This window comes from Chelonia mydas, chromosome 11, assembly GCF_015237465.2.
Source record: "Chelonia mydas isolate rCheMyd1 chromosome 11, rCheMyd1.pri.v2, whole genome shotgun sequence".
In the NCBI taxonomy this organism is placed as follows: domain Eukaryota; kingdom Metazoa; phylum Chordata; order Testudines; family Cheloniidae; genus Chelonia; species Chelonia mydas.
In genome coordinates, this window is record NC_051251.2 from 11,819,163 (window position 1) to 11,838,602 (window position 19,440).

Consider the following 19,440-nt stretch of genomic DNA (forward strand, 5'->3'; position numbering starts at 1 on the left):
TTTCATGGCCTTGCATAAAAGGCAGACAAAATTACTGTCCCTCCTATATGGGGAGCTCAAGGATTGGTTTCTGTAGTCGGTCAGGAGTATACAATACCCTAAATACGATGAGTAGGTATGGCGAAGAGGCCGAGCTTGTCGCTGTTCTCCACTTTGCCCCAGCCCACGGAGTAGAGCCAATCTCATACGATGGAGTAAGCTGTATCCACAAAGGGTGTAATAGTGGGTGTGTTTCTGGGGAGTGCAGGAAAGACAGAGTGTTGCCTGGTGCTTGCACTGTGGTGGTATTGCTTCACCTCTTTCAGGAGTGATCTAGCTCTTTGTCAGGAGCACTGACATGCTCCCTGTCAGGAGCACTGATATTAGATGAGATACTGCTATAACACCATATCCCTGTCACAGGATAATTTTCCATAAGGTTCTCATTGGCTTTACTTGGCAGCAGAAAATCATTAGTTTCCAATCACTGGTTGGAAAACTGGAATTTTTTCCTGCAGGAAATTTTGAATGAAAATCTTTCAATTTTTGCTCAAAAACATTTCAGTTTTCCCATGGGAAGTTTTGAATTAATTTGATTAAGATGTTATGTATGTTTTTTTTAAAAACCGAAAACTGAAACCAAATGGCATTTTAAATGGAAACAAAATGAACATTTTTTCATATGAAAACATCAATTCAAAATGAGAATTTTTGTTTAGAAATTTTCTGTAAAATGTTTTTGTTGTAATTGACATATTCTGATGAAAAATTTGTTTCAACAAAACTGTATTTTTCAAAGGGAAAACTTTCAGCACAATAAATAAATAAATAAAATACAAAATTGACTAGCTCTAATCATTAACCTGTGACAATGTTCCATTCCACTGACAGTCTCTTAATCCACACTCACACATTTGTGATTGACTTCTTGGCCAAATTGTTTATTGATAGAAACAAGAAAAAAGACAGTGAAAGGCCTAATAGTAACCATTATTTTGAAGCACGTTTCTTCATTTTCCTATCAAAGTACTTGATAAGCTGTGCCACTATTCCAGTCTGACCCGTGGATTCTGGGTAAAATCATTCACCTTGATTAGGCCATCAGGTCCAATGCTGCATAAAAAATGGAATATATATTAAATTCATTGAGACCTGGATTTTCATTATAGTTGTAAGAGAAAACATAATACTAATTATGTTCACCCAATCTCTGCTCCCTGTGCTGTAGTCAAACTTCTCTTCTCTCCAAACTGTGCTCTTTGGCCCTCCTCCTACTCCAGTTGAAGTCAATGAAAACATTTGCATTGACTTTAGTGGGAGTTGGATGGAATCCTTTGTCTCTTTCACCCATCCCAGATCATGACTTTTCCCATGGCATCCTGTACGCTTGGAACAAGTTTTTAATTTATTTACATCAAGATGCTTCCCTTTTTCAAAATACACCTAACAATCCATGAAGCATTTTCTATAATGTTATATTGTTATACCATTTACTATAATGACCATTCGTCATTCTGGGCATATTTGTTTTACTCTATTGAGCTATATTGCACTGTTGTAACTTTAGGGGCAGAGCTTCACCTGGTATAAATTGTCAAAGCTTCTTTGAAATCAGTGGAGCTACGCCAGTTTTTCTAGCTGAGGATCTGCCCCTTAGAGTGTAAGCTATCTGGGACAGGGGCTTGTTACTTGTTTAGTTCTATATAAATAATAAATGGTAACAATCCTTAGGACTCTGCCATTTGAACTCTGTGCTTTTCTTTGGACTGAAAGAATTTGGTGCCGGGACAACATCTTTCTTTGTCTCCTTTGAAGCATTTAGCACACCTTTTGGTGCTATACAATAAATAATAATGATTCCTCCTCTTTCCTGTCTCTTCACTCCCCCATTATTATTGGTCTTTATTGTTCCCTCATAATCAGCTTTCACTCCCTCATTTTAACAATTCTTTCTCTATGACTGCTACTGTTTTCATTTCTTCCTTTCACTTCACTTCTTTCTCTCTCTCTACCTTCTGCCTCTCTTTTCTACTGTCTCCCTTCCTCGTTTGTTTCTCCGTCCTTCCTGCAGTTTAATAACTACAGCATAAATACATGCCTCTGATGAAGGAAGCTTTAACTGTGGTTGACAGTTGACAGAGATTTACTTACACCTCCTGTTCAATGTAATTCAGCATTCGGCTGACATGGGATGCTGAAATCTCCCCGTCCACTTCAGCAATGTATGTGTAGAGAAACTGGAAAGTGCTAAAAGGAATACGTGGAGGTCCACTGTCATAATCACTGGATAAAACCTCACATATAATCTTCAGTGTTTTTGCAATAGTCTATTGGGAAAATAAAATAAAATAAGTGAGCCTCACTTTTGGCACTATCAATGAAGAGACTAGAGGCCTACTTTTCTTGGTATGGAGAGAAACACTGTCATAAAGACACCAAAAATCTGTCTGAAAAGCCATAAATAAAGGACTGAATGATAAATGACAATGTAACGAATAAATGGAGAGGTCTGCTGGGATCTCCAGGAGCGGGATTAAGGCTTTATTTTATTTAATTTCTTTATTAATGGTCTGGAAGATGAGATAAGTATTTGGAGATTGTTTGATGGATAGTACTATTATAAATGTGACATTATTCATATTATAAATAGTACATTTATTTTGCAGGTGACACTGAGGGCTAGATTTTGTCTTTAGGCCCAGCTTGGTGTGAGGGCTGATTATTGAACGGTTGCATTTCAGGAATAGCTCTAAGAGACATTGAACCTTTGCGGTTCATCTCCCTCTCTTTTTTCTCATTACTCTGGCTGGGCAGCACTTTACTTTTGGCCTATACCAGCAGCAAATTTTGACACTCTGTGCTGGCTGGTGCATTAGGGAATGGAGTTAAGACTTTGCCAATTACCAGCCCCTCCATCCAAACCTGCCTTAGGTAAATGGGCATAGATTATGCACCTGTGCACTTCAATTTAAGGTCTGGTTAACCAGTTAAGGGGGTGTAAGAGGTTTTCAAACTCCGTCTTATTCTCCTGTGTGGGAGCATTTATTATCGAAGTCAAAGTCTAGTGCAAAAGTGGGAGGTATTCCAAACAAGATCTAATTCTATAATCTGGACTCAAGCAAAATTCCCATTAAAGTCAACTAATATAAAAGGACCTGAAAAGTTATCAGTATGGGACGGAAATACTAAAATAAAATTCATCCTGGAAAAATGCAAACTAAAATATTTTGTGGAGTGGGAACTCAGCTATTCAATGGGAAGGACAAATCTAGAGCACAGTAATGACAAAGTGGTGATGGTGAACAGCAATATGATGGCACAAAACACTCCACTGTGAATGTGGTTTTCATATGTAGAGAAATTATGTCACAGACTACAGGAATAACAATCCTACTGTGCAGTTTATGATTCAGGTGGGATTGCGCCTGCAACACTATACTTCTCAATACCAGAAAGAGGTTGACAAATTGGAGGGAATTCAGAGAATAGCAACAAAAATTATTTAAGGGCTGTAGGAATTAATTTATAAGAAAAGACTCAAAGAAGAAATTATGTAAAAGTTGGGTATGTTATGAATAATGAAATATATTATAATTATTTGTTGTGGTGTCATTTGAGATCTCAACCCCATTGGGCGGTGTGATGGGGTGGACTAGGCCCTGCCACACCCCACCCCAGAAAAGGGCAGTAAAGCGGTCCTCCAAGCTGCCTAGAGCGGCTGTGAGGGAAGCAGCCAATCAGGGCCCAACAGACTAATATAAAAAGAGCTGCAGGGCCAGAGTGGGGGATTTCCTTGCTAGAGCTGGATGGCGTGTGGATGGCTGAGGGATCTGCAGTACCTTGGATGAGGTAGTGCTGCCAGAAGCTGGGGAGAGTGAGAAGGAGTCCTGAGTGGGTTGCGGGGACTCCATCAGGACAAGGCCCTAAGGTAAGGGTGAAGATGGCACAGGGCTGCGGGGAAGTGGCCCAAGCAATTAGAACAGTAGTGGGACTTAGATAAAGGGACACAGTGGACAGCTGCTATCTACAGGGTCCTTGGGTTGGCACCTGGAATAGTGGATGGGGCTTGGTCCCTCCCGTCCCCATTAACCATTGGGGGAAGTGGCCTGGACACTGAGGCATCCCAGGGCAAGTAAATAAACTGCAAGAGCCCAGCTGGAGAGTTGTGGACGGAAAGTAGGGTGACCAGACAGCAAGTGTGAAAAATCGGGACGGGGGTCGGGGGGGTAATAGGAGCCTATATAAGAAAAAGCCTCAAATATTGGAACTGTCCCTTTAAAATCAGGACATCTGGTCACCTTAACGGAAAGGCCCTAAGAGAGTGAAGACTTTATCGCCAGGGAGGGAGCCCTGGGGCACTACCCTATCCTGGAGCAGGGACAACTTGTGGGAGACATTACAGAGGGCACTGAGAGAGACCCCTGTTGGGCTTGTACCCCAGAAGGGGTTTTGCTTTGCTTTTATTACACCGACTGTGTGTGACTTGGCCAGAGGGTTGAGTCACCGAAGACCCACCACAAAGAGAGAGAGAGTGTGCAGGCACATGCACTTGGCCAGAGGGCACTTGTGAGAGGTGAGTGAGACCCCATTACAGGCGGGTAGTATATAAACATAACAAAAGGATGGTCCCTGTTGCAAAAAGTTTACAATATAAGATGACAGACTGGTACAGTACAACAAATAAAAACTGTCTACAAGATCTGAAATGTGTAAACAACAAGAAAAACTAAGAGTTGCTTAGGATGGTATACTCTGGGGAGCTGGAACCTCACCTTTTTATGAGTGCTGTCATCAGCTAAGGTGAAACAAAGTTCTTTTGCTTAGGAAAGTACAGGAAACAAACGAACAAAAGGAAGGATCTAGGAACAATAGAAGCAGACCTGCAAGCCACCAAATCACACTAGAAAACAGGATGACCAGCTCTATAGGCAATTATCTATAAGACAGGAAAAAAGCTGCATAATCATGAAGGACTTCAATCTGAGTGACACATGCTGGAGGTCTCATGCCACCAGTACTAAAACATCCTTGGAATTTATAAAAATTATAGATGACCGTTTCCTAACTCAAAAATTGTTGCATCCAACATGGGGCAATATATAATAGACCACCTCTTGACAGATAAAGAGGAATTGATCAGACATAAAAATCAGAGGATGCTTAGGTGTAAGTGATCATGACTTGGCTATATTTGTTATGTGCAAGCACAATAAATTCCAGACCAGTAATATATGTACTTGGTGTTTTTACAAGGACCAGTTTCACAAAACTGAAAACAATTAAGAGACAAATCAGCGGGGAGAAAACTTGAAACTGTTCAAGAAGGTTTTACTAGATGTACAAAAAGGTACAACTGAGGAGGAAGAATATGGCTTGTGCTCAAGTGGATTGGGTGGTTTCTGGGGTGCCGCGGGTGCTCCTTTTCTTTTTGCGTTAAAACATGTTGATTTTCAACTAAATATAACTTGTACACTAAATTTGGTGCTTCTTTTTGCTATCCAGGAGGATAAACTGTATCTCTACACATCTCCTGAAGCAATTATATAGCTTAACTTACATTTATTCAGAGTCTATATTTTTACATTTTTAGTATGTTAGAAAATGGCGAATGATGAATTTCTTATTTACTGGACGATTAGTTTTTTAATGGTGATTTGTGTCAAGGTCTATTTAGATGGAAATTCAAATTCAGTTCAACATGCACAAAAACAGCATTTGAATGGTTTTTAATTAAATAAACTACTTTTTTTCCTCATCCAAACATGTTTGGTGTTTAAAACTAACTGATTTATTAAACAAAGGTAGTATTATTTGTATTTTGTGAACAGAACTGTTTTTTTCTGGTCACTGTGTGCTTCAAGATTTTAGAACTAGTAGATCTCATCCTTTCTAATATCTAGTTTTTATTCATAGATTGGAAGAGGAAAACAACCTTTCCTGCTTTTTCAACTTCCAGTTGGTTTCTTAACTCTGATTTAACTACTCATTGAACTGAATTAGTTGAATAAACTGAAATGAAGAAAATATTCTCCTTGAACCTCCTGTCAAAACTGGTTTATCATATCAATAAATAGATTCCAGAGAGATTACTGATGAACCCAGGAAGCTGAGTAGCAAATACCGCCTCCTCAGCCGCCCTGAAACCTGCATGGGGCATATCAAAAGCTTCTTCCAGAGGAGGAGACTAGTGTTTGAAAGACGCTTTTCCCCAGATGGCTTGGGGTCTGGGGAGGGGAGGCGCGGAGTGGCTGCAGCTGGCCCGGGACTCCTCCGGGCAGGTTGGGGGATGACTTGGTGCTCCTCCAGGCAGGTCGGGGGACGACTCGGGGCTCCTCCGGGCAGGAGTGTGTGTGTTTCTCCGGGGCTCTGGCCATGGAGGGGAGCACTCGGGGCTCCTCCAGCTGCCAGCAGGGGGGCACTTGAGACTCCTCTGCGCAGGGGGTCTCAGCGACCTGGCCATCGAGGGGGGGAGCAGGGAGTCTTGGGGCTCCAGCTGTGGAGGGGAGACACAAGTGGAAGGGGTGGATCTAGGGCTAGCTTCCCCAAAGGGGGGCTACACCCACTGCCCATGACAATAACAATCTGTCTAGAAACCAATAGACTTAGAGGTACATCTTCCTAGCATGGACAGTATTATAAACTGTTATAAATACCTTCATACGGGTATAACAATGTCCATACTTGGAATAAATGATCTGGAGGATGGTGTGGATTGCACCCTCAGCAAGTTTGCAGATGACACTAAACTGGGAGGAGTGGTAGATACGCTGGAGGGTAGGGATAGGATACAGAGGGACCTAGACAAATTGGAGGATTGGGCCAAAAGAAATCTGATGAGGTTCAACAAGGACAAGTGCAGAGTCCTGCACTTAGGACGGAAGAATCCAATGCACCGCTACAGACTAGGGACCGAATGGCTAGGCAGCAGTTCTGCAGAAAAGGACCTAGGGGTTATAGTGGACGAGAAGTTGGATATGAGTCAACAGTGTGCCCTTGTTGCCAAGAAGGCCAATGGCATTTTGGGATGTATAAGTAGGGGCATTGCCAGCAGATCGAGAGACATGATCATTTCCCTCTATTCGACATTGGTGAGGCCTCATCTGGTGTACTGTGTCCAGTTTTGGGCCCCACACTACAAGAAGGATGTGGAAAAATTGGAAAGAGTCCAGCGGAGGGCAACAAAAATGATTAGGGGACTGGAACACATGAGTTATGAGGAGAGGCTGAGGGAACTGGGGATGTTTAGTCTTCAGAAGAGAAGAATGAGGGGGGATTTGATAGCTGCTTTCAACTACCTGAAAGGGGGTTCCAAAGAGGATGGCTCTAGACTGTTCTCAGTGGTAGAAGATGACAGAACAAGGAGTAATGGTCTCAAGTTGCAGTGGGGGAGATTTAGGTTGGATATTAGGAAAAACTTTTTCACTAGGAGGGTGGTGAAACACTGGAATGCGTTACCTAGGGAGGTGGTGGAATCTCCTTCCCTAGAAGTTTTTAAGGTCAGGCTTGATAAAGCCCTGGCTGGGATGATTTAAATGGGGATCGGTCCTGCTTTGAGCAGGGGGTTGGACTAGATGACCTCCTGAGGTCCCTTCCAACCCTGATATTCTATGATTATGGTGGTTAAAAAACCTGCCTGGTTTAGAGAGGAAGTGACAACAGCTATAAAAAATAAAAATATATAACAAATGAGAAAAGAGGTGACTAATAGCAGTGAATATAAATTGGAAGCTAGGAGTTGAAGTAAATTGATAAAGTAAGCAAAAGGACAAAAGGCAAAATCTGTGGACAGCAAAGTTATGGACAAGAAGGAATTTAATTATATTAGGAAGAAAAGGAATCCTAAAAACAGTACTGGTCCATTATTACATGGGAATAGTAGAATTGTCAATAACAATGCAGAAAGGGCAGAAATGTTTAATAAATATTTCTGTTCTGTGTTTGGGGAGAAAAAAATGATGTAGTTATATCATATGACTATTAAATAGTTTCCATTCCAACAGTAACTAAAGGAGGATGTTAAATAGCAACTATTAAAGTGAGATTTTTTTTTTTAAAACTCCTGGATGCAAGTTAGCTGGGCCTGCTGATTTAAAATTGTCTAAGGAGCTCATTGGACCATTACTGTGGATTTTCAGTAAGTCTTGGAACAGTGGGAAAGTTCCAGAGCACTGGAAGAAAGCTAATGTTGTGCTAATATTTAAACAGGCAAATGGGATGATCCAGTTAATTATAGGCCTGTCAGTCTGATATTGATCTCTGGCAAAATAATGGAATGGCTGATATAGGACTCAATTTACACAGAGTTAAAGAATACAATGGCGTTATAGAAAATAGACCTGTTAGACTAATCTATTTTTTTTTGTTTTGAGAGTATGAGCTTGGTTGATAAAGGTAAGAGTATTGATGTGATATACTTAAACTTCTGTTAAGTGCTTGACTTGGTACTGCATGACATTTTGATTAAGAAACTAGAAGAATACAAAATCAACAATGGTACACATTAAATGGATTAAAAACTAGCTAAGTAATAGGTTTCAGAATGTAATTGTAAACAGGGAATCCTCATTAAACTGGTGTGTTTCTCCAGGAGTCCTACAGAGATTGGTTTTTGACGCTATGCTATTTAGCAGTTTTATCAATAACTTGGAAGAAAACAAAATAATTACTGATAAAGATGACATAAAGATTGGGGAGTAGTAAATAATGAAGAGGACAGTTCATTGACACAGGGTTATCTGGATCACTTGGTAAACTGGGTGCCAGCAAACAATGTGTTTCAACATGACCAAATGTTTACAGGATGGGGGACAGTATCGTGGGAAGCAGTAACTCTGAAAGATTTGGGGGTCAGGGTGGACATTTAGCTGAACATTAGTTCCAAGAGTGATATTGTGACTAAAAGGGCAAATTATTCTTTGATGTATAAATAGGGATAAGGAGATTGCCTTACTTCTGTGTTTGGCCCTGGTGGTTCATACTTCAAGAAGGATGATGAAAAATTGGAAAGGGTTCAGAGAAGACCCATGAGAATGATTAAAGGATTGGAAAACATGTCTTTTAGAAAAAGATTCAAGGAGATCAATCTATTTAGCTTAACAAAGAGAAGGTTGAGGGTTGACTTGATCACAGCCTATGAGTACCTACATGGAGAACAGAAATCTGATAATAGAGGACTCTTCAATTTAGCAGACAAAGGTATATCAGGACCAATGGCTGGAAGTTGAAGCTAGACAAATTCAGAGCAGAAATAAGGTGCAAATTTAACAGTGAGGGAAACTAATCATTAGAATAATTTACTGAGGATTGTGGTGGATTCTCTCTTACAATAGATATAAGATCACACCATTCATACAGTGTAAAGCTTGCCTGGTTGGTTGGTACTGTTTTTACAGTGACTGCCTTGCACATTGGGAGCCCCCACCCTGCATTCTGTGTGCATCTAAACTTCTGATGAAGAGAGGTTCAATTGTATAATGGATGATGGACTTAATTTGATGCACCAGTGTTTTCCATTGTGTGTCACTAACCATAACCTTTTAGAGTTCATCATTTGTAAAAACTCACCTTTAATGTAAAGGTCTGATATATAAAACTATATTTCAAGCCCTCCTGGCCAGGAATCTTGACTTTTAAGAAATATTTCTGAAAAGCACCGAACTCATTTTTGAATGCTGTAAAAATATTAACCTTAATCATGAACGGATGTGAAACATCCTTCAGATCATGAGAGCTCTGGTGAAGCTGGGATGGTTGTGAACCTTAAATGTTTAGGGCCCTGATATATCATTGTAACAGGATGGCTTGCCCATGGTCTGGAGTGCCTGGGGCTAAGTTAGCCTGATCACAAGATGAGCCCCACCTGTGAGGAATCTGGTGATTCTAATATAAAGGGCAATAGGAAGCTGCAGGGAGGGGTGTGGCCAGGGGTAAAAGTAACTCCAGACACTTACCGGTACTGGGCCTCGGCCGGGGCCTCGGGCAGAAGGGGCGGGGCTGAGGGTCAGCACCCGCTCTTCCAGGCCACTTGGCGCTCCAGTAGTGATTTAAAGGGCCCGGGGCTCTGGATGCTGCTGCTGCAGCAATGCTTTAATGTGGGCTGCATACAGGCCGGTGCGGGTTCTTCCCGGTATGCCGTACCAGCCAGTACCGGCTCACTTTCACCCCTGGGTGTGGCTAAGAGAGAGAGTAGCTGAGATTGCTAGAGCCAGGAGGTCTGGCAGTAAATTCAGAAAAGAGGAGTTTATGTGGAGAAGGTGGAAAGAGCAGCTATGAAGAACACATTTGGTTCCTGTAGAACACTAGCCAGATAAAGCCTGTGAGTGGGAGTTTAAGAAGGGAAGTTGAGCTGAAACATGTTTGTTTTTGGACTTTTGAGTTCTGTATTTTACAAACTCTAGTGCCAACCTGAGGAGAACTGCAGGAGAGTGAATTAAAGGGTTTGAGCTTAGACGGTTACTGGAGACTGAATTCTTACAGGGTCCAGATGAAGGGAAAATAGAGGTGGAACGGCCAAAGAGGCAACCCTAGTCATGAGGGGGTGCTCAGGAGGCAGTAAATGGTTACAGTCATTATCCTATAAAGGATTATCAGTTAAAGCCTTTTGTTGAATATGGAAGCATACAAATGGTTGATCCTGATATCCTAACATGCAATTAGAGATTTTTTCCCCCCAGAGTGTGGCCTAATTCTGATCTCATTAAAGTCAATAAAATCCCACCTTTAGTTCCCACTGATGCTAACAGGAGTGTTCACTAGGAATATATGAACAGGTTAGGGATAATTAATCTTAAAGAATTATCTAATTTGTAGAACACCGCATCATTAAGGGCCACAATGTTTTGAACTTTATGAGCTGCTGACAGCTTTAACAGTATAGATTTTTTTTTCCAGTTAGCGGTTTAATATTATACATTGCACAGAAGGTTGCAAGACTCTTGAATCCCACAAGATGGAGCCAATTTATTGTATAATGACCAGCCCTACGCTTATTCTAAGACCGACAAAGGGTCCCTCATTATTTCTTTGAAATAAACTAATGCACATGTATTTTGTTTAACTGGATTCATGGAAGCGTCACTGGCACCTCATGGAAAACTTTTTACTTAGAGACAATTCTGCTGATTGTATCTCACTAGTAGGGGCATTAGCATGAAAACAGGAGCTTTATTGTCTGGGACTTCATTGACTCCAACTGTTTGTTGCTCACCTGAAGTCAAAATTTTCTGTGACATCAAAATTATCTGCACAAAACCTAAGTCTAATGTCACAATTAGAATATTATGAATTTAACTGAGGAATACGCTGAAGGAAGAGATGAATGCCTAAGCACAAATATCCCATTTTCATAAAAAGGTCCCTAATGAAACAAAAGAGAAGTGAAATATAGAAAATAGGATTTCTAAATAGAACTATCTCTAAATGGAATGATTTTTAAGATTTGCTATGATGCAAAAATTGCTAGTGATACTGACAGATCATATTGAACACAATCACCACTGATGTAAAACTTGTAAAGGTTTTAGTTAACTCATTTTAAGCACTGTTATATTTATTGTTTCAGGAGCAGATTGATACATTTTAAAGCCATGAGGGACCATTATGATCATCTAGTCTGACCTGCTAACTATAAGCCATAGAAGATCATCCTAGAACTTCTGCTTCAAGTCAATAACTTCTGTCTGAGCTATAGCATATCTTTTAGAAACATATCTAATCTTGACTTAAAGATTGCAAGTGATGGAGAATCCACCATATGCCTAAGTATTTTGTTCCAATGGCTAACCACCCTCACTTTTTTTTTAAAGTTTGCCTTAGAGAATACATTCACCTTCTCTGCAATAGATCAGATAGGATTTGAACATGCAGCCACTTACCCACAGAGCACAACATGTTCTGCTGCTCCATTAAGCCATTCCAGGTATGTTGAGAATATAAATATATGTTAATAAAAATATACATTTATTAATGCCTGTTTCAAATTAAAAGTATCTAAAAGGGCACCTATCCTAGGTCCTAAGAGCCCCTGACATTTTCCTAAAATGCCCATCATAACAAATCAAGCAGGAAACCCCACCATATACCAAACACAAGTATCTAAACTCTTAACCCAAAGCCTCATTAAAATTTTGAATTTTGCAGCATACCCTGAAGGCCAACAGAATGTGGCTATTTCAGACCCAGCAGGAAAATGAGTTCCAAAGTCAAGGGGCCCTCATGGGGAACACTTCCTAACACTTCTAAACCAAGAGGGTTGCAGATCAAACAGATAGGAAAAATGTGAATCTAGAACATAGGATGTGGTACCAAGTTCCCTCCAACACTTTTAGAATCTCAGTCAGCACCAACAGGTGAAATTTATGTGGAGTGACAAGATGTTGTTCTGCCTTCATGGAAGCAGAGAATTTGCTCCAAATGTGCATAATTTTTCTCTTAAAAGAACTATACATTTCCTCACACTGGGAGGAATTTAGACTCTCAGTGCAGAAAGCCAGAATAAACCAAGCTATCCATCACCCAAAGCAAATCTATTGACTGAAATATTGTGGATGCTATGGTGGAGACAACCTCTTTTTGCCTCCCTTGTAGTTATGGCATATGTGTCTAGAAAAACCTTTATGTTACAATCAGATAAAGTCTATAACTCTGCCACTGTCACTCCTAGCTGTCTTCCCCTATTGTTGCAAATCATCTCTAAAACAATGTGAACTGTTATAATGAAGTTGGGAAAGAGGATCCAGGTACCACTATATCAGTGGTAGAGAAAATAAATCCTGTTATAAAAGCCTAATATGACATTGATCGGTTGGAGGAGCAATACTCTTGCAGAGCCTTCTATAAATGCTCTGGTTCCTTGACCTCTGAGGGCAGATGGTCAAAATAACTCCCTCATCCCAAAAGGAAAGGTGTGTGCTGAACTCAAAGCCAGGAGGTGTTTGATCCATGACCTGGGTAAAATATCCAATTGCTCAATCTCCAATCTCAACCAGAAACACTAAATCAAGATCAGCTATGTAAAGAATATAGAAACGTGAATGAAAAAGTGTAGATAAACTTACAACTCCAAGAGAGCTACATGCCAGGGCTAAAAACTTAAGCCATTCAATTTCTTCGGTAAAACGACCAACATTCATAACACTCTCAAATAAGTCTGTTGGGAGATTCAGCACCTTCCACATGTGGGCCAGTTCATCTACATGGATTATCAGTCTGCCACTCACCTGGAAATAAATACATAATAATATGCATCACAGGTAAAGAAATATCTTTCCCTTTCATTTCCAGTTTTGCTATTCTTTAAACTGAAATCTCAGCCCAAACATCCCCACCCTTATTAACTATGAAATCTGGAGAGTAATTGAAGGGCTTGAACATTTTCTCCAAGAAGTAGAGAACAGAAGAAATCTAAAGAACAGAATGGGCTCCTAACAAAGTCCTTGCATTATGCTTGGCATGAAGTAAATTAGCCTTTTGGGTCAGTGGTAAGGACCACCAGGGTACTATGTCAAAATAAAGACTGTGTTGATGTCAGAGTATTTGACACAATGAGCACTCTGAGGGTGCTGAAGTTCAGCTTCAGGCCTTGCCATACTGAATCTACATTAATAGAGCAGGATGCCCAGCTGGGGCACTTTACTGAGATTTGTTCTAGACTTTTGCTTTTGAAATAGTCTGGGCTGACTTTGAATTGGATTTATGGAAAGAGCTGATGATGCGAGAGAGCCTTCAGGAGCAACTGGATGTCTGACACACATTTTGCAGGCAGGGTTGAGAAAGCTCTTTGTAGATTTGATCCATATAGAAAATAGAAATGAAGACTGAGGACAGTGATGATTCCAGGCTGTAAATTTTGATATAATTAACAGTGTGAGTTAAGGAAACAAATTGTTTCTGCTACATCTGGCAGGACTTCAATTTTATGAACATATAGCCTGAGTGCGTAACCTTTACTGTTGCTGAATACTTATGCAAATAATTCCATTGAGTACAGTGGCATTACTTGTGTGAGTAAGTGTTCACCGCATTGAAAAAGGTTGCCCAATCAGGACCAAAGGGAGTACAATTCAAGGAATATTTTATTTTGTACTGTTGCATCTAGCCAAGGAGTCACATTTTTAAAGGTCTTATTTCTCAGTTCTTCATTGGTAGAAACCTGTGATTTTTTTTCAAAGATACCGGCTAATATATTAGTATTCTCCATACACATTTTACTTGTATTCATTGAATAGAGTATTTGCAGACATAACATTGAAAGCAAATACATTTTCTCAGACTGAAAATGTAGTATCCGTAACATTATTAAAGAAGCAAAATAGCATATGGAGGTAAATATTCTGTCTCTATATATTTGCCCCAGAAAGTAAATTAGATGTTTCTTACTCGTTGGTGTAAGACTTTTAAGAGCTCTGGAGTGAGTTCTGCCCAGTTTGACAAAGGTACCCTTTCTGATCGCTCTCTTACTGGAGGTAAATCACCACGGGCCACAGCACTAAAGTAACTAGACAGAGAAAGACAGATAGATGCTTGCTTTCTAAATGCTTTTAACAGAAGCAGATATTAAACATAATGGTTCATATGATTTATGCTTACTAAATAGAAGACAATTGGATTTCAACTATCTGATGCAGCAGCTTCTGTTTAAGCAGCACTGCTTTTAATCAGAAAAGTACTGTGCTATCAAACAACTTTCCTTTCATTCCTGCATATAAGTGGTATTTTTAGGGCCTGAATCATCTCCCGTTGTAGTCAGTGGGAGTTCTTCCATTGACTTCAATGGTCTTTATATTCAGCCCATAGTGTTTCTTTGGACATCTAATTTTTGGCCCTGATTCAGGAAAGCATTAAAGCATAAGTGTAATTCCATCCCTATTCAGGATAGTATGTTAGCATATGCTTAAGAGCACTTCATGAATAAGAGTGCTTTCCTGAATCAGGGTCGTTAAATGAAAATCATCTTTTAAAGAAACCATACATTTTCTCACAAATTTTAGGACAAGTCTGTGATATTATCAAATAGAAGCAAATATGTTACAATAAAAGAGAACTTTCCTCCTAATAAAATATTAATGGTCATACAGTATACATCTTTTTCTCTTTAATAATGAACAGCACTACATTCAAAATGCTTTATTGTTGTTCCAAAGGAAACTAGTATTCTGGAAACAATACAGACCGGCTTTAGCTATAATACGGTGGTGCCCAACCTTATGGTACAGGAGGGCCACATAAGCCTAAGCACAACCTACATATATTAAGATGTAAAGTCAGCAGTATTGATTTATATTTTAAGTTCAGCTTGTTTTGTATGTATTTAGATAGACAATACTGTTCACAGAAACAATTTACACACTTGTGTAAACGAAAATAATGCAAACATAACGACAAAATGTAAATGAATTGGCCATTAGTATATTGTGTTGAAGTAGGCCGTGGGCCTTCTGAGCGCTCTGCTGGACCATGTACGGCCCATGGGCAGTAGGCTAGGCACCCCTGCTATAATACATTAAAGTTATACTGAGTAAGGTGAAAGACAATAGGACTGAGAGGGGAGGCATAGCTCAGTGGTTTGAGCATTAGCCTGCTAAACCCAGGATTGTGAGTTCAATCCTTGAGGGGGCCCTTTGGGGCAAAGTTTGGGGATTGGTCCTGCTTTGAGCAGGGGGTTGGACTAGATGACCTCCTGAGGTCCCTTCCAACCCTGATACTCTATTTAAAAAGTAAATAAATAAAATCTTATGGTTCAGTCTATTTATCAACTGTAATTAGCTACTTTTTTTACTTAGATAAAGTTAACACTTTAACCTATCACCCACATATGCCAATATCAGCTGAGGGAGTTGACATTTCAGGATAGGCATGTTCATTAGACAAATTACATGTCAAATTGATTTAAACACTCGTGCCACTCCATGCACTGAATTACCCTGGGAAAAACTCCTTGTGCAGTAATTCAGTCCCCACAGCATTTAAACTTGAAAAAGGAAAATAAATTTAACACATAGTTTGGGATTGCTGCAGTGCTGAACATTGTTTAAAGACAAAACAATGAAACCAAAAAAACCCCACCTTGTAATCTATTAGATTTACTAACAATTTATCCTTTCTGTTGTTCTGGGGGCACTTCAAATCAGGCCACTCACTAATTTAGTGGTCACTGGAGAGTTGTTCCGCGCTAAAGAAAAGGGAAGATGGATTGCAAAGATATGAGGCCATATCCTGGTGTAAATCAGTATAGATACATCAATTTTAAATTGAGCTACCAGATTAGCATAGAACCCACTTTTAAAAAATGAACTAGCACAATAGATGTGTGCACTTACTCTCATTGCCCCTGGATGGTGAAGAGTTTTGAGTGTTATAGACCAGTGTTTCTAAAATGTCCATAATTTATTAAAGTGCTGAATTTATCTGGGGACTCACTCTTCAGAAGAATTTCATTTTAAACAGTCTCAATTCCAGGTGGCAACTGTACATCTGGCAACATACAGTGATCACCAGCACCTCAACCTTTGACTAGATTAAATTAATAGTGTGCCTGCTGTAGAGACATTTAAAATACCAGATCTCCAGCCGTAGTGGGGACAAAGAAAAGGTAAGTGTGGGTCTCTCACAAATATTAACTTTGGAGCACAATACAAGCCAAATCTGGAGAGGAAATGAACACCTGCAATTCACATTGACTTCACAGTGTTGCCAGATGCTCAGTAGATCTCAAAAGCTATTGTGCAGCAGCGATCAGATTTTCAACTGATGTAAATCAATGTAGCTCCAATGGATATATCCACTGAAGTTGACTTCAGTGGGTAGATCCAGTGAAGTGATTAACTTTTCCATGGTGGCCGGCAAATCTTTTATAATGGGGGTTTGATTTTTTTTAAGTTAGGAAAAAATGAACATACTCAGACGCCCATTGGAGCAGATCTGGAGGCTGGGTTCGAATAGCAGCTTTTGTAAACTGTTTCAGCAGTTCTGGCAGTTCTGGAGGGATGCATATTTGCTTATCTGTATATGGCATAATTACTGCACCTATGGGGAAAAATAACAGTTTTGTAACATACTCTGTCTATGCTGAAAATGTGTTTAAAAATAAGTAATACAATCTTGTTAGAAAAGCAATCGATACTTTTGGAAAGATCTGTTTTAATTTGTGAACTATTTTGGTGGCTCAGTTGCTGGCTATAAATAAGAACAAATAAGGCACTATACTACACATGTTATAAAACCAAATAAAAAAGACACAGATTTCTATAAGTGAAAAGATCACTATTAACTTTTATTTTCTGACAATTTCTGTCCATTTTACAATATCTTGCTAATTATGATTTATAGTCATATCTAATGTAATGTACTGTGTTATGTACAGTAAATATTCTATGTATTACAGACTATGTATGACAGGAATTTGTAGATTTGGATCAGACCGAGGATTGAACTACAAGGGTTGCCATTAAAAAGCTAACATTTATTGCATCATGGCATCTGATAAACTTCAGTATTGTCCTGTACTAAAAATAGGAAATAAAGGCCTAATCCAAAATCCAATGAAGTCCATCCGTAGACTCCCCATCTCATCAGTGTGTGTTTGATCAGGCTCCAGCTATGCTATGTTTAACAGAAAAAATGAAAGTGTCAATCTCAAAGGTCGAATGTTATGAACAATTGGAAATTAGAGCTAGGATTTTCAAAAGAACCAGAGGAAGTTAGGTGCTCAATCCCCATTGAATATTTGTGGGATTTGGGAACCTTGCTCCATTAGGTTCTTTTGACAATCCCAGCCTAGAAACTTAAAATATAATGTTAGAAAAGGAGCTCAGAAGAGTTGGAGGAGATCAAGGATCAGGAGACCAGAAGGGAATAGCCAGCGTGGGTAACTTAATTAACTATTATTACTAAGGTGGCGTCTAGCACTAGGAAGAGTAGGAGAAGTAGCAAAGGGCTGAGGATCAAAAAGAATGGAGAGAAAGTGACTTGGATAACCTAGATCACCTTGCATGACTGGAAAAAGTTTCAGAGGAGTGGGCAGAGCTGTGCTTTTTATTATGAGAGCATATCAGGATGAGCATTGGAGGGATTCTGTTTTTTACATGACCTGTTTGAAAGAATGGCAGGCTCTGTGCAATATATTCCACTTGTGCCAGATTGCCGCCTTGGATATTTACATTCTAAACCTTGTTTAGTTTAAGGAGAGAGCTTATGAAACAGGCATGAAAGAAGCAAGAAAAACGAGGAGAGGAAAGGAAAGGGAGGTGTAAGCATGGAGCACATTATTTCAGAATTGTGGCTGAGCCCCCCACAGTTGAGCCCCACTTTTTTATAAGGAAACCACATTACCTGGATAAAAAAATTCAGTTACGCAGCAGTAGCCCTGGAACCTCCCGCCTCTGAGTGTAAGGGGTGGGAGCCCTGACTCTCCACTTGCAAATGCACTTATATTACTGGTTTTCTTTGATAGGCTGCCATGCAGATAAATGTAGTGCCTCCTTGTCATTCAGTGAGAGGCAGTGCTGCACTTTGTCCAGACACAACTCATTTTCCTTGACTACACCCAGGGCTCTGCCTGAAAAAAGAGATCCTCTTCCAAGCTTTGCCCACAAACCTACGACTATCCACTTAGATGCCAAAATGAGTCCTCACCTTTCTTTCTTGTCTGCTTTCATCAGTAGTGGAATAGCTAACAATATTGACTTTTCAGTTGTCATCATTATGATTCAGAGTTAACGCCTCATTGGTATGAATTCACATGTCTCTGAGGTTTTGTTTCAGGCTGATTGCAGAGTTGATTTTCCCTCTAAGGACACTGCAAGATTATCTTCATAACCAGAAGGGTTAGAGACACTGGGCCTGATTCATTACTGCTTTACTCCAGGTTTATGCTGGTGTAAAGGTATGTCTGCACTTGAAACACTACAAAAACGCAGCTGCAGCGCTTCAGTGTAGATGCTACCTGTGGCATAAGTAATCCACCTCTCCGAGAGGAAGTAACTAAGTGGACTGAAGAATTCTTCCATCGATCTAGCACTGTCAACACAGGGGAATTAGGTCAGTATAACTACGTTTGTCAGGAGTGTGAGTTTTTCATGCCACGGAGAGACATAACTATGCTGCGGTAAGGTCCCAGTGTAGACCAGCCCTAGTGCAGAAGTGAACTAGGCTCTTACTTTTTTATAGCTTAGATTCTGACAGTGGGGTAGAGGAGAGACAGGCTCTCACTGAACCTTTTAATTCATGGTATTTATTATAATTTTTGAAGGTTTAACTCCAGTCATCCTTGCTAACAAATGTACCAGGAATGTGGGATGGAAAGCACCTTTACTGCTGTTCTATGTCTGGTATATTCCCTCTGCTTTGCCAACATTTCTGAAAAAATACAAAACTTGCTTGGAACAGCTCTGCCAAACAGTGGAGAAATTCCCTGAAATTTTCAACAAATTTCCAGTGTCCCTTGCCTGTGAAATCTAGGAGCAT

The 19,440-nt window shown here is 39.9% G+C and overlaps 1 protein-coding gene across 1 annotated transcript; it reads right to left on the reverse strand.

Annotated features, from left to right (window-relative positions):
- Positions 1–916: 916 nt before the first annotated feature.
- Positions 917–16,990, reverse strand: LOC102948336 (ropporin-1). Its single transcript, XM_007057059.4, has 5 exons — positions 16,875–16,990; positions 14,356–14,473; positions 13,035–13,196; positions 2,131–2,306; positions 917–1,092 (listed from the first exon to the last, which is right to left on the reverse strand). The coding sequence occupies exons 1-5, from the start codon at positions 16,988–16,990 to the stop codon at positions 1,026–1,028; spliced, it is 639 nt and encodes a 212-aa protein (XP_007057121.1). The 3' UTR covers positions 917–1,025.
- Positions 16,991–19,440: the final 2,450 nt, after the last annotated feature.